The sequence below is a fragment of the Amblyomma mixtum genome, chromosome 6 (assembly GCF_055824585.1).
Source record: "Amblyomma mixtum isolate Tamu chromosome 6, ASM5582458v1, whole genome shotgun sequence".
In the NCBI taxonomy this organism is placed as follows: Eukaryota; Metazoa; Arthropoda; class Arachnida; order Ixodida; family Ixodidae; genus Amblyomma; species Amblyomma mixtum.
This window is the reverse complement of record NC_143017.1, coordinates 55,345,826-55,362,134: the sequence shown is the minus strand read 5'-3', so window position 1 is coordinate 55,362,134 and position 16,309 is coordinate 55,345,826. Positions and strand designations below refer to the sequence as shown.

Here is a 16,309-nt window from a genome sequence, read left to right as displayed (position 1 = left end):
TGAATTCTGAAAGTTTTAATTTATAGTCGTAAGTTCTGCGTAAGGTGCACGCCAACGTCCGCACGCTCAGCGTTCGTCGAGTTGCGCAGCGTCCTTGCGGCACATGATGACTTAATCCTTCAATGAAACACTGTCGTTGGCCGTGAAGCCGAAGGGAAGTACAGCCTAGTGACTCCGTACGTCGCCGAAGCACCAATGAGAGCACCGAGCACAAAGAGTCCAACCGTAGTGCCACCTACGACCCCTGGTGCATAACGAGTCGACAGCGTGCCGAGCGCAGCCGGAAGCTCTGTTATGACGTCGAATGTTGGGGTCGTGGTTTCTGTGCCTTCGTGTTCGTCGTCCGTGACAACGGGGTAGGTGATGATTTCAAAACCGGCAGTGGATACGCTGACGGTAGTTTCACTGGGCGGTGCCTCGGTCGACACCTCCTCAGTGGGTGTGGTCACTTTCGACGCTTCAGTCGTCGCTTCCGGGGTGTTCGTGGTAATGGGAACTGGCGCTGAAGTTGTTACCGGGGGAGGCGGTTGGGGCATTGGAAGCACTGGAAGCCCCGTTGACCAGGATGACGCTGTTAGGTTGACCTGAAGTAAAGAAGCATAAAAATTCTATGAAGCGCACTTAGTTTAATGGTTTCGTTATGTAGTGTCACCCGCCAACTTAAGACAAGGTACACACAGTCGTGTGAACGCAGAAAAGGCCAATGCAAGAAACAGCCGGCACCGGCTTTAAGTACAAAGCAACGTGGAAAGGACGATTTTATAAAACGTGATTTAGTTGTTTTATTTGGAAAGTACGAATACAAAAATGCAGTCGATAGTGCAAAAGATTGATAATACAGTTCATTGTAATCCTGCAGAAATGATAGTTCGCCGCAGATAGTGGCGTTTCGGCATAATAATTTCTCTGAAGAGAGTATGGAAGAGAGAAGGTGTGGTAGATGGTCCTTGGCGATCACAAAATGAACAAGGGAGGGGAAAACCTCAGGTTGCTTGAGCCAACGTTTCGACAAGGGGACTTGTCTTCGTCTGGGCCACTCATGTTTGGGCCCTATACCATGCAATAAAATAAGGACATATGTGTACTCACGTAGCGGTTGCTACACGTTGAACACATCTTACTCGAAGCTATTGGGCAATGATTACCTGTTAAGGCGTTTTCTCTAACATTGCGCCCTGTGCGCGCTGTCTATAGCGAAGCATGCGAGTTTAATCACACTGAGCTTATTGCTGTTCGGCTGAAACTCTTCATTAATAGGGACACAGAGGAATTGTTCTATAAAGTGATCGCTACGCTGACTTTTTCCGAGCATTATAGAATGCTCGAAAGCATACTTAAGCAACAGTATACTACTAATGAATTGCATTTTACTTTACGCTGGATAGATGACGCAAATGATCTTCTTCTTTTTATTTTAACTAAGAAGGGCACAAACTGGTCCTAAACGAAGTGAGGTTAGTGACGCTTTGAACCTACCTCAGGAGCGTATGCTCAAATGAAGTAGTGTCTTTGAAAGAACAGAACACATCGGCGGCTTCTAAGAAGGAGAGTTCTGCGAAGTGTTTTAAATTACTGAAATACCTGAAAAATATTTTATTTTTCAACCTGTCCAGTCACACCAGCCACCGAGAAGCTCCTCCAGCTCTTACGTAAGATTGCACTGCGGGAGATGACTGAAGTGCTAGTTGCCTGAACATAAAATCTGTGTACAGAATTCAGCAGCTCACAGCGTCCACATAAAGGATGGTTCAATGCATAAAGTAAAACTGCTCGTGCAGGTCTCTTTTATGTCAAGTTTAAAGAGACAGTAGAAGGCGCATTAAATGACGAAATGGATTAAAGGAGAAAGCTGAGATCAGTTGCAGGGTCAGTATTACGCCAAAAGGAAAACGTAGTGTTTTGAGAGGACAAAGAAAGGCGAGGACAGGACAGATGCTATCGGTACAACTGAACGAAAACGAACAACGGAAAAACATCCCATCACTAAGCAACAACACACATGCGCAGAACTTCACAGAATGCAAAAAAAAAACTCTAACACTGATAACACAAAAATCAGGCAGTAAAAGAAGAAGAAAAAGAGGGTTCGTTCATGAAGGCTGTGTTGTAAACTTAAGTGCGTTCCAGAGAATTTGTTCCTTGTCCAAGACATAAACAGAAGGTGTGCTGATGCAGTTGTCGCTAATGCATTTTGTGACTCCGTGGGCTTTGAAGATCTCCGTCGGCATTTTATCTTTACCACATCCTAAAACCTGAGTACGGTGCAGAAAGGGAAAACAACTTGATCCATTTCTTGCAATGCTCTGGCAAGTGGTCGCCAGTTTGTAAACGAAGTGAAGAGGCATGTGAAGAGGCCCTACGTTTAGACACTTGCACGTCTGCCGAATGTACACACTCCCAAAGCGGTGAGAAAACTGAAAAACCATTGAGCCATCGCGGTGGTAGGACTTGAAGAGGGCTGACCTAAGCATGTGGTTGCTATGCCTCTCTTGATGGGCTTAGAATGCGAAGAGTCGAAAGGCAGTAACGCTTTCTTGCACCGATGCTCGCAAGCCCAGCAAAAATGCTCAACAGGATTTGAATACAGGTGTATATATAAAAACTAAATGGAGTAATGAACCGGTAGTTGAATGGAAAAGGTCAGTGAATTCATGATCCGGAGCCTTTCACTACAGCGTCCCTCATAGCCTGAGTCGCTTTGGGACGTTAAACCCCAAAACCAAACCAAACCAAACCAATCCAAATCGATCATCCGTTTGAATCGGGTTTGGATCGAGTCTGTAACTAAAACCAAATCATCTCTGGAAGAAAATTTAAGAAAAACAAGGAAAGCCACACATCCTCTGCACTTAATTACGCGCGCAACCAAATGTGCGTACTTCTCCTTTAACCGGCTTAAATTTCGGGCATGTTCCCCAATCATTCGTTGATATAACGGCCGGTTTCTCCGACATAAATCTTTCCACACATCATGGGAATATGACATATACCACTACTTTTGAACACTTCACGAACGGATTGTCATGTCGTACTTGAAATCCTCGTTTTTTGGAACCGCAAGAATGAACACCACAATAATTCTGAAAGGACACCAGTCCCGCCTCTCCAATAAGAAAGTTCCTCAATGTGCAATGAGAAAGCACATTCTGCACCTGTCACTGCAGAGAATGTCAACTAATACGGCTGAGCTGGAGACTTTAAAAGTGTCCACAGTAACAAGCCTGCTCAAATGACGCTGGAGGAACCTGCCTATATACAAACTTGCCAGCTATGTCTCTCCGTAATGATCGCTCTGAAGGGGCACTCAGGCTTGTGCATTTTTGACCCTTTGAAAGTCAGTAGATCAACATTGAAATTAACCAGGCTGGCGCTGATTCCCACGAAGTGAGCAAAAAAAAAAAAAAACAGCGCGGTCACTACCACCCAAATCCGTCCCTGCATTCTTGAGAAGAACACAGGTTCCTGTTGGCGAGAGCTGAACCATTCGTGTGTTTTCCAGAAACAGCCACCAGTGATGTCTTTCAAAATACAGATGGCAGACTGTCACATCGAAATTGTCAAAGAAAAGGCAGTGTCGAATTTCTTACCCCCTTGTAAGTTATTCCGAGGCGGCCTTCGCCGACAGCGTTATTCAAGTTATTCATCATGTCTTCGAGAGTAGCCTGTGTGTCCTGGATGCCTACTGTCACTCCAGCAGGGAATCGGTCCAGCAAAACAAAGGTGACAAAAAGAACGTTGTTTTCTGAAAAATACTGTCAGCGAAAAGAAATAAACAGGAATTCGTGAAACAATGCACTAGTAAGAAAATGGTGGTCACAGAAAAATGAAAGCGAGCCTGATGTAACGTAAGTAATTACCGCATACATAAATGGTTTTATAGCTGGTTTTATTTATACAGGGTGTTTAGATTTTAGCCAAACAATACGTTTAGCGTGGTAGAGTTCGAGAAGTTCACCAGCATGTGCAGCGCACGCGTAGGCACCTATGCTGTGCGCGCACGAGGAAGCTTAAATATCACAACAATTATGATTTTAATTAATTATGATAAAGAAAAGTCGCCACGTCTTTTTGCGAAGTAAGGGCAATTATAATACTTTCGCGGTGCCGGTAACAACGAAGAGACTGTCCTTCACTCACAGGCACCGGGGCCGAGGAACCTCAAAGTCCTTTTTCAAACGCCACCTGACAATACACTACTAGACCTCGGAACAAAATGCGATTGATAATGTAGTCAGCAAAGCCACATGTGCTGTGAAAGCGCATCTGTTGGCATTAGACGATAAAAAGATGAAAAACAGGCTTCAGAGGAGACTACATCACTTAAAATTAAATCACAACGTTACAACGCTTAGCAACACTGCAGTTGCAAAATGCTTACCCCGTAAATATTCGTCACACGTAAAGAATGGTCTGATAATGAAGAAGCCTGGTCGATTGCTGTTCGCCACGCTGACAGAAACTTCGGGTCATTAAGCGTGGGCGCCGTAGACAGGCTGGCGTAGTCAGGGGCTGAAACTGTAAAGAAAGTAAGAAGAGAATGCCTAGAACCGCCACTTTAGATACGGCTTTAGGAATGCCTGGTTAAAAAATAGTTATTTATTATATATATATATATATATATATATATATATATATATATATAGGTTCCGAGAGCATGAAGTACTTGACTGCTTGCCGGAGTATATAGCGAAGCATCCGCTTCGTTAAAGGAAACATATTTATTCGACTCGACGTTGGTCTTTCGATCGAAACGTCGAGTCGAATAAATATGTTTCCTTTAATGAAGCGTATACTTCGTTGTGTATATATATATAATTTTTAAATCCTGCTCATGAGTTTATAAAAACACTCAGCTGATGATTCAGGAGCCCAAAGAGCGCAGAAAAATCAGAGTGGTGCGCAGCATTGAGTAGAATGGTCGACAGTGCATTGTTGCGAGCATATGAGTGACATGAGTAAGCCGGTAATCACATCAGGCTGAGCTTCAGACGGCGAAGAGCCGCAGGCAGCCCATCCTCGCGCCATTCGAGACTCTTCTTTTTCTGCTGGTTCATTGAAATATGACCTAAGCCTTGATTCTAAATTCTGCATCCGACTGTACCATTTGAGATTAATTCCTCGTCAAGCGTAGTACCAGCCGCAAGATGAATGAGAATTACTTCAGAAACTTGCTTAGTTTCCAAACAAATGCTTCGTGATGCATTATAATCAAGGGCATTTTTGACATTCAGCTGTGAAATCGGCCACCTCGTTTGTGAGTAGCTGTTTTCATAAGATTATGCTAGAGTGTGTCATCGAAAGCTTATAGTATTATTTTAAAAGGTTTTTTTTTTCTTGAGGCAACCTTGCTGAAATATCAGAAAAGGTAATGAATTTAAGATATAATGAATTCTTTGGTGCTCTTCTTGTCGAGTTAAAGTTGCCTGATCAGGGGCCTTAAATAAACAGCGAGGTGACCACGATGTTTTATAAAACATTGAGCTCTTTTAGAATATGCAATTACGTGGTATGAATTCTCTAAAAATGATGGCCAAAGCTCTCGTAGGAAGGATCTTGGGGTGTCGCCCGAGTTCTGCAAGCTCTTGAGAACAAAAGGACAAGTCAGAAAAACGTCTGAGGTTTCTTAATATTTTTGTAGTATCATAGCAGAGGGTAAAACGTTTTGTGCTGATTATATTTCATAATGATTTGTGTATTAATTGCCACTTCAAGTCCCCCTTGCTATAGAAATGCATCAGAAGTTTTCTTGACCTGCCTGTATTCTTGCGCTTATGATTGTGTATGTATATACGGAGCGTTTCAGAAAATCTCGCCAATAATTTTTAATAATAGGCTTTTTGAGAAATGAAAACGGCGTTGACGGACATTATCAAACAGGGGAATTATGTTAACCAATAAGGTGGTCAGCCAATACTCGAAAATTATCCGCTTTTTACCTCAGAATCAGGCTTCTGGTTGCCACCAGAGATTCGTTGCTGGCTTTTAGTAATAGCCATCATTTTGGAAACTCGATTACCCTCGGCGCTGTGGCTCAGCAAATTTTGGCTATCTCTTGCCAAAAGACGTGTGCATTTGGTAAGCCCGAACGCAAAAAACACTGACAAAACCCCAGAGCACGTCATTCTCTGGCGCAAGTGCCATGGGACCTTCTCTTTCCCGCCTGCGCTGCGTCAGGCCACACGGGAATGAGAAAGTCACGTGGCACTTGCACTGTGAAGTGTGTGTGTGTGTGTGCGCGCGCGCGCGCCCCCACAGAACTGGATAACATGACAGCAATGTCTTGGTCTTGCGCGGTCGTAAACGAAAACCGTAGCTGAACAGAAAATTCAGCTATTTTTCGATGTCCGGGGAGAAGTCGTGTGCTCTTTCTCTGCAACTGCTTTTATTAGGAAACATGCATGATAATGCGCTTTTTATCTCGCTTTTGATAACGCCTTGCTTTGCTCCATACAGATAATTTTCCGGGCTCTTGTGTTTCTTTTTATCTTGTGGGCGGCAAGGATTTGCTCATCTTGATCATTCATTGATTCCATTGTCGATGAAGCATGCCGGCATATGACTTTCAACCCACTCTTCCATCATTCTACGCCCCATAACCTTAGCCTCAATATTTATTATCAGAGCGATCAACTGAAAGATAAACTATCATTCGTCACACTTGTACCTGCAGATAGTTTTGCCGCTTTTGGGAGATTGCCAGGCTGTAGAAATAAGAACTGCGGAAAGAGAACGCGTACAAAGTGAAACACAGGTGCACATACGCTATTGCGACGCTTGTAGTAGAACATTTAGGTGCGTTGGATGGTTCACGTATGTAGTTTTCTTTGCATTAGAGGAGACATGTTGCGTTGTACAGAATGACAGAATAGGTGGAGTCCTAGGAGTGAAACGCTGTCCACCGTGGCAGGTTCCTTTGCGATTAACGACTGATCGCGAGAGGTTGCTAGGGAAGAGCAACTTGGGTCAGGTGGCAGCACCTGGCATTGCAGGGCAGCTGTCATCGCTTCACCACTGCACCATTGCGCCAGTAGTGGTACGGGGACTCCCAGATATCTATGAATGTGAAATAGGGAATGACCAACGTCGCGGCGTTAAAAGATGACGAGAACGAAGACGCCAAGGACGAAAAATGAAAGAAATTAAACAAAAATCGGTGTGTGGTGAATACGCGTAGTTCGTAACGGCGACCGCGCAAGCATTTCCGTCGTGTCGCCCAAGCGAGCGCCATTGAGTTTTTTTTTTGTTTTGCATCATTATAAAGGAGACTGGTTATAAACCATTCAAATTACACGCATGAATTACGCATGAATACTGGCTGTAAAATGTTAGCTGAAACGTTTCTATGATGTGTTACGTTCCTGGCTAAGCAATGTTAGTTAGGGGATCGCGAAAACGCGCGTTGCCAACAACGGAGGTGGGCGAACAGGGAAGGTGGTTCCAGTCCTCTGAAAGGCTGGGAATGAAAGAGTGGAAGGAAGTTTTCGTGAAATAAAATGCAATTCCTACTCTTTGTGCCTGATCAGTGCAAGGGGGGATATACAATGGGGAAATTGATAGCGTCATTATGCGAAAAGAAGTCGTAACGAATTTTGTGATAAAAACAAAGCCGACAAAAAATGCGATGAGAGGCGAGGATAGTTAGCCGTAATGAGTTTTTCATTGAAGTTATGGTTGCGGTCTGTTTGAAGTGTTGTGGCGTGAAACGAATGGAGTTGTTTTGTAGTAGTTCAATGGAGTACATCAAGTTGCCACGGCGTGGGGTCCTAAATGAATGCGGCGTGTTCAAGCTCACTGCACGCATTATAGAATTTGCGTACAGAAAACGATGTGAAAACAAGACGCAGGTACACACACACAATGGCGCACTTTTATCTGTGCACTTGTGTGTCGCTTTGCCTTTGCTTTCTTTTCGTAGTTTTAAATGAGTTACAACCATGAAGCAACTATCCCCTAAAAATGTTATACTTCGACGCAGTCAGGACTTTCAATAACATCTTTAATGATTCGGAGCAAAAGCGCAAACAGGACAAGGGACAAAAGAACGAGTAGACACACACAGCGCTGTGTGTGTCTACTCGTTCTTTTGTCCCTTGTCCTGTTTGCGTTATTGCTCTGAAGTATGAACCAACAAGCCCGAATTTCAACGATCTTTAATGACCTGCTTCACTCCAGCATCTTTTTTTTGCCTGAGTGTGATGTATTAAATAATTCTGGCAGGTATTTCCTTGAACACACGTGTGTGTTTCCTGCCGTTGTTTTTTTTTTTTTTTACAGTTAAAAAGAACTAACATGTCGACATTGAGCCGAAAGCAGTAACGGGTGGTAAACAGCCTCCTTAGGTAGGAACCTAGTAGCAGCGGACCTCTGAATCCTCCTCGCCCATTCCACGGTGCCTCCGCGTGCTATATGCTGTGTAACTCTTCCGATCCGGGCCTTGTGTTGAATTGACGCCTGGTGAAGGGGCGGAGCCTTAGGGTATTTAACCAGCGCCCTAAGAGAGAATGAACGCTCTGGGCCTTGGCGACAAGGCTCATCCAGTCGCTGGACGCGATGAACTTTTAATTATTGACTGTTAGCTCTTTTGTACAATATGTAAATACGTTTCTTCAAAATGTCATTAAACCTGTTCGTGCTTCCGTTCCCAAATGTCAACTTCCATCCTTCCGCGTCCCTTCTCCGCCCCAAACAGGCTACCCTGCGTCACAACAACTGGTAGCAGCGGTGGGATGCTGCTGCCCGGCCCATAACAACTGGTGCCAGCGGTGGGATGCTGCTATCCGGCCCATAACATTTGGTCATGCTACCTGAGCCGTAACACCACGCAGAAGCGAGATTAAAAAGTGACGGCAAGATCGGACTACCGACCAGCCACCTTCCCGCACGAGCCCCTAGCTAGGCGGCTGCCCAGTCAACCGCTATCATCCTCTATCCACCTTCACCCACCTCCAGCCTCTAGAAAAATTCTGTCGCGTGTGTGAAGCGTCGGTTTGACTGAAAGCATTTAGAGTAATAACGTCCAAGTGACAGCCGAGGGTAAATCCAACTGTTTTCGCAGAACTGTTGCATCATGTTTGATTAATGTTATCGACATGAAATGCAAATAATACTGCGCACACGGATTTTTTTTACTCAGAAGTCAGCTGGGCCTATTCATCTACGAAAACTCTGTCCAGCTTAAAATTTTTCAATGGGTTGTAACTTGTCATGACTTTTTTTTTCCCGCCATCTTCGATATCGGAGCCAGCAAGTGAAGTTATCTGATAGTAATTAGCCATGGCATTGTGTATCGCCTGAAGCTCCAAGGCAAGGGGGAGCAATTATCCGCGCTATATGCATTGCTTCCCTTCCACTCGTACCCACTTTCGATATTGTTCACATTTACACCGACTCCCTTGCCGCCCTTAAACAGCTTAAGGCTGTCCGGCGCACATTCCAAGTTACACAATCCAGTCACCAACTTTGCACAAAATACCCCTGTCCTGTGCGTATACATTGGATTCGCGGGCATGCCCAGCATCCGCATAATATTCATGTGGATACAATGACACACCTTGACACATCCGATATCCCGCCGCCTTCCCTCTTCCCTCAGATCCGTTCCTGTCCCATGTTTCCGAGAAACAGTCTTTGCGTCAGCGAACACGCGCTCTAATTCCTCCGTGTTCGTACCCTCTCCCCCGGAGTCTCACTCGGGAGGAGGAGGTATCTGTGCGCCGGATGCGGGCAGGAGCGGCTCTGACTCCTTCTGTGCGTCATCGGTGGCATGACAAACGTTTTGAAGTGACCGACAAATGTCCCCATTGTGGTGCTGCGCCCGACCAGTGTGACGAAAAACACTTGCTGTGGACTTGCCCGGCTACAGCTTCCGTGAGACGACGCTTCCTAAGAAAGGTTGACTTGCGATGGGACGTTGCAGACGACTATCGCAAGTGGACTCAAGATAATCGCTTTATCGCGAACTTTTGCCGCTTTTTAAGCGAGGCTTGTTTGCACTTCTTTTTATGACTTTCTTTCTCTTTTTCATTATGCCTAATGGCAAACAGCTCGAAAAAAAAAATTAGCCATGGCGTCACGTGAGGAGTGAAAAAATAGGAAAACAGCGTTACAGCGTATGGTCAGCGCGAACGACACTGGAATCATATTTGTGATTTTAGATTGCTATCGGTTACAAGAATGAATGCATTACGACGCCAGTGTTTGGCCTGGTTCGCAGTGGCTCATTCGTAATTTAGCCGAGCTCATTATGTCAGGCTATTTACTTTAAAGCTTTTTCCTACAGGCTGCCTCTTTCAACTAGCCACACTTTTTGTTATTGCATGCATAACAGTGACATGAATTTGCTCTGCGATCTGAGTTCTATGCGCTGTGAAGCTGACACTCATCACTTTCATTAGTTTTAGCTTTTGCTTTAGAACTGACACCACTTGAAGCGCATTTTTCCTCAAAAGATTAAGTACACGAACCAGTACTGACTACTGAGTGGGGAAAATTGCAAATATATATTTCATCCTATTAGTATTGTACCTGTATGAATAAGAAAGCGTGATTATAACCGCAACTGGCTTGCAGGTAAATTTATGGTCTGTACTATTTATAGAGCACTAAAAAAAAAGGTGCCCACGAATAGCAACAATGAGAAATAAGAAGAGAAAAAAAGTGTTATGTCTTTGCACACAAAGGTATTTACTATCTTCGGTTAAGTTAAGTTTCAGATAAATGCAATGCTTGACCCGCACGCTTTACTGCGGGAAGACTCAGAAAATTTCACCATTAGTTGGTACTCACCTTTGACTTCTAGAAATGCATTCGTCGAGTCGTTCCCCTTGTAGCAAGGAGAAATGTCGAAGCCGTGCAAATCGATCAGTTCCGGCGGGTTTCTGAAGGAGTCGTAGAAGTGGTAGCTGAACCGTGCACCTTCTTCAAGGCCCAGAGGTTTGTCGCTGTCACTCGAGACCTATGACAAACAAACAGGCACAATACATACAGGCTACCCAGCTTTGAACAGCATTGCTGTATTTTTAAGCTTTCTTCATCTTGCGAACAGCCAGCCTCTGTGGGAATTTTCCCTTCGTGCTCCCAAGTGGATGTATTCTACGAAAATGCACGTGCCCTTTGCCTTTTTTTTCGTTTTTTTTGTGTTCATATTGCTTTGTTTCTATATTATACTTATTTTAGCACATTTATGCTCAATTCGCCGTTTATTCGACTGCTTTGATTTGTTCAGAATTCACTTCTCCCAGCAATACTCAAGCGACTGAGTACACCTAAAGTAAATGAATGCAGATAAACGTCTGTTTCTGGAGGTTGCACATTAAATATACAACAAAGAGAAAACAGAAAAGCAGAAGAAAGCTGGGTGACATAGAGCGTTGCAATAGCCATTACACAGTGCACAGCCAGGCGTAAGCCCAGGTGGCGGCATCTACGAACCTGTAGGACAACTATCCGAACCCTTTGTTTCGCGTTTATTAAGTTAGCAATTTTGAGTGCATGCAGAGAAATTGGGAATTTCCATGAAGGTAGTTTTACTGGTTACGTTCCAGATCATCAAATGTCGCCTCGGCATATGCATCTGTGAATGCATTTTTGTCATGTGGCATGATATCATCCTCTGCTAGTTAGTGTGATCATTATCAGCTAGTCACCAATCAGAACCAATTCGAATGTGCAGTCAAAAACCGTTACGGTTATGATCTCCAATATTTTTTTTTCTGAATTGCTGATTTCTTTTTTGCCTGCAAGTAATACATTTATTATTCCCAGTGCTCTCCTGTGTGAGTGGTGGGCATTTGAAGTTGTCTCGCGGAGCTTTTTACAAATCGCTTCCCGCGTAGTTAATGGTAAATAAATCGAAATAGAACGAAATTAGCGGGAATAACCTCTTGCACATAGTGAAAAGTGGCACGCAAAAAAAAAGAGCGCTAAAATACAAAAAAGTAAGAGTAAAAAGTTTTGCGCGCCACAAAACAAAAATTGAAATCTCGAACTAACAAAGAACTTCAGAGAGCGGTTCACCAAGAAGTTAAGTTCCTCCATATATTTTCTCTGTCCCCTTTCCCTCCGCTTATCTTTACTAAGGTGACGTTCACCGGGGCATTGTATTCTTAAATACAATTTGTGCCTCCAGCAAATATACAGCGTTTATGACGCTATAATTCTGTGAAGGTTATTTTGCTTTTCATGTGTCATCAGCCCTACTCTGCGCTATTCGTCCACTACCCCCTAGACTTTTTGCAACTTGGGGTTATTTCCCTCAACAGAGACAGTGCGTGGTCTCCTGTGCGTACTATTTAATTTTCGGAAGGCACTGTCACGGCTCCTCGAAGTCGAAACACCAAAACATGCCTAATTGAGCGCCTCCAAGACCCACTTCAGACATTCTTGGATCACTTTCTTTGCGGTTTCTTGTTATACAGGTTATCCGTACCCTAAGTGTCTTATATATAACAGATCGATCAGAACAACGGGTGTAGATGTTCTATTTTCAGTGTCGGTTCTTGATTCTTTTTTTTTGCTTGAAATTCTTAACTTGACTTTCTCCTATAATGTTGTAATTCAGCTGGAAAGCTCCACGCCACGGGAAAGTTGGACAGGATGATTTACGTGCGCAATAAAATGTCCCTGAAGTGCGTACTGAATAATGTAATCACCATAAATCATGAGAGACGGCCTATGTGCAACGACGCATCCATTAGGTAGAATGTTCTATGTGGCGTGTTCTGTGGAAACTGTAGAAACTTCACGTAGAAAAAAAAAATTACTGTTTCGCTTAGGAAAAAAAAACAGAAAAAGAAAGCACTCTGCTGGGATGCACCTAAAAACGGAGTAGGTATTTTTTTTTTCTGGTGTCTTTTGTGAGGTTAGGGTTAGCTGTAAAGAATTTGGAGGTTTGTTCTTAGCCATGATAAAAACCGCGCTTAAAGTGCTCAGAACGAATATTTTTTTTAGTTTTGTACATAAAATTCTGTCTACCTTCTTGTCTTACTGAATATCACAAATGTCTAGGGTTTGTTATCGAGAAATAAACAATAAAAAGGCACGCTTGCAATGTCACCAAAGTTAAAAACAAAAACGCCTCTTGCTGACACGTAACGTTCCAGGAGCAAGTAATGAATTCTTACCTGCACTACGGTCATATCGAGGCTCACCATATACGTGCTGCCCCTGGTGCGCTTGCTCTCTTGACCTTCCTGAAGAGGTAAGCATCATCATCACCATCATCGTCAATTATTTCGTGGCGCTCTCATGAAATTACAAGGCGCTGCAACATATGCATGCGCAGAGTAATCTCAATACTCGTCGTTCAACACGCACTGTACATTTACAGGACAATCATATTTTACTCAGGTATAGTAAAGCTCGCGTTAGAAAAATCTGGTTTTCTGTAGGAACAATGTCTCTTCGGAAGACCAGTCCGTGAAAGGGCCAAGAGCAGTAGCAAGAGAGGATGGTTTTGCAGCGCATCTAAATATGATAAAGGGGACCAAGTGCACACGTGTTCGCGAAACTGCTCGTTGGCTTATTTGCTTTTTGTCTCCTATGCATTCTCTAAACGGAAATCAGTAAAAAGAGACTGAGCTGTCATCAAACGCATTCCTTTTTATGAAAGGGAGTTCGCTAGAGGAGAGCTTGCTTCATTTTCAGTTCCATATAGTCGTATTTGGGATTAGAGTGTGGCTACAGCGCTACAGAAGGAACAGAGAAGGAAGGACACAACACGGCACTGTGTTGGGTCCTTTCTTTCTTTGTTTTTTTCTGGCACGCTGTAACCACGAAACACATGACAAGCGAAATAAAATATCCGTCGAGGTTAGTTGAAGAGTAAGTGAAGACTATGTTTTTGTGAGGCACGGATAACTAAAGAGTTAGTTCGAGGGGTCGCAGGCGAAAAACAACCCCGAACAACATTGACTGGCAACTTAACGGGCTAATGGTAAAGTTAGGAGCGCATGTAAGGCAAAGCGAAGGGCGGAGGCCAGCTTTCTGCCAGAGATTCTGGCATCGGCCGGCGAAAGCTAGATGAAGTATAAGTTAAGCGGGTGCACAAGACAGTGACGGATAAATATATCGGGAAAAAAAATAAAACGCAAGAGCCCCGTCGTACCATATGCGCATATAATTGCGCATTGCCTCATAGAACTATGTGTGCGTTCTGGAGTCGACGTCCTTTTCTGTGTGCTCAACACACTTGGTCAAATTTCTCCGTGTGCTGGAAGAAAAGTCGAAACTACAGCAAAACATGTCCATTCCAAGTGCTGCGCGGTACATGCAAATGAGTGCGCCAAGTGCATAACTGATGTTGTCTGGCCTACCTCTATCTATCCCTTCTTGCATGTGATATGTGTATTTGTTGACAACGTGCTGCATAAAAGAACTTAAAAAAATTCGCCTTCATCGAACGCATGACCCTTCAAGCATATTGCAGCGCATAGATCCTCGCGTGGGCGCTGCCCTGACATAAAAAGCGCAGTCGTGTTACACGGGATCAGCGATAAGTGCACGGGCGAGCTTGCGTAAGACTTCCCATCGAAAAAAGTAAGGACGCAGGCGTCAGGTCACCGTAGCATTAACAACAAAGGATGGAGTTCGCATTCACCGATTCGCGGATGCCTCGAGTCGATTTTGTGCTAATGCTTGATTCTGACCTACACGCACTTCATACGACGTGCGCGCTCCCGTGGTCTTAATGTCAATTTTATTTTTACATAATTCACTTGCGAGTCAACGCAATGGTAATTTCTTGCTTTCTATTTCGTATTCTTCGCTGTAAGTTCTTATTATGCATCCAGAGTAACCACTCAGGTTGGCACCCTTTCCGTTTGTTCAGCACGACAAATATAAGAAGCCAGGTGAAGAAAACAGGAAGTTCGCTCACTCGCTTTTGCTTTTCAGTTCCCTGCACTATTCTGAACATAATTTCATGCGTCGATATGGCTGTGCCAAACTTTGCGAGAAAAAAAAGCACTCAAAAGTATTCGTTTCAGCAATATCTCCACGCAACTGCCTTTGCACACGATTATCGTAACAGGTATAAGCATAAAACGTATTTTTGGGCTGCAGTGACTTCTTGTCCTGCTACTCTTCCTTTTGAAGCACTGCAGTCTCGTGCATTGCGTCGCTCAACGGGAACGATGCCATATTCTTCTCTTCAAAAAAAAAAAAAAAAAAGCTCTGGCTGGGATACGGATAACTCAGACTCTGGCGCAAGCTTAGGGCGTACTTATTCTGCCCCGGATAGGAGATTATGCAATAGCGATGGAATGCAGGCTAGCCAGTGCTGGCACGATAAGATTTGCAGAAGAGGCGGGTTTGCAGCGGGAAGCTGACTTTCTTTATATCATTATCGAGAACGCGGTGCGTGATTTTTTTCAGGTGCATTTGATACTGGATCATACGTTATCAAATCGTGCCGCTAGTGGGGAAAGAACTGCAGCAAACGGCGGGCCTTTGTGAGCTGTGAACAGTGCTCCCAGCTTGCTGGGCGCAGCGTGCTTGCTGAGGTGAACCGACAAAAGCGCGGCATTTTCAGCGTAGAATTTCGGCATGATGGCACTGTGAAAAGGACCCCAGACGATATTTTAATAAAAAAAATAGGAGCTTCTTACATTTGAAGTAGTAATAGTTGCACTTCAAAAACGTTCAGAAAAGCAAGGTTCCGGGCTATTTGGTAATGTATTTAAAAGGAAAAAACAGTGTGAAGAAACAAAGACATCACGCTTGTCTGTGTCGTTTCTTCGTGTGTTCGTGCTTCTTCGTACTGTTCCTTCCTTTTTAAATTCAGAAGCATATTGAACAGTAATTGAAATATAGGTTATCCTTTTCTCACGGGAGGCTGAGAAACTGCGCCAGGGTACAATCAATCAATCAATCAATCAATCAATCAATCAATCAATCAATCAATCAATCAATCAATCAATCAATCAATCAATCAATCAATCAATCAATCAATCAATCAATCAATCAATCAATCAATCAATCAATCAATCAATCAATCAATCAATCAATCAATCAATCAATCAATCAATCAATCAATCAATCAATCAATCAATCAATCAATCAATCAATCAATCAATCAATCAATCAATCAATCAATCAATCAATCAATCAAATCTTTTAGTATTGCAACCACCTTTTCATATTTTGATCAATGACTAGATATTACAGTGTCTGCATTACTCTTCATTCCTTCTATGATAGTGCTCTTAATTCTTTCCCTATTGTGCCCATCGACCATCTTTAGCCCTCTAACGAAGGATGCGAAAGTCGATTTCAAAAGGTTCCCCGTAATTCTTGAACATGTTGCGCCATT

At 43.6% G+C, this 16,309-nt stretch overlaps 1 protein-coding gene across 1 annotated transcript in view; it reads right to left on the bottom strand.

The window, feature by feature from the left end:
* The window catches only part of LOC149339186 (uncharacterized), a 43,886-nt gene continuing 27,577 nt past the window's right edge, over positions 1 to 16,309 (bottom strand). The window contains exons 9-13 of the mRNA XM_089547978.1: positions 13,122 to 13,190; positions 10,786 to 10,954; positions 4,379 to 4,515; positions 3,588 to 3,752; positions 1 to 584 (exon numbers count right to left, since the gene is read on the bottom strand). Of these exons, the coding sequence (XP_089404104.1) occupies positions 120 to 584; positions 3,588 to 3,752; positions 4,379 to 4,515; positions 10,786 to 10,954; positions 13,122 to 13,190 (1,005 nt within the window). The 3' untranslated portion in view covers positions 1 to 119. The remainder of the gene's footprint in view (positions 585 to 3,587; positions 3,753 to 4,378; positions 4,516 to 10,785; positions 10,955 to 13,121; positions 13,191 to 16,309) is intronic.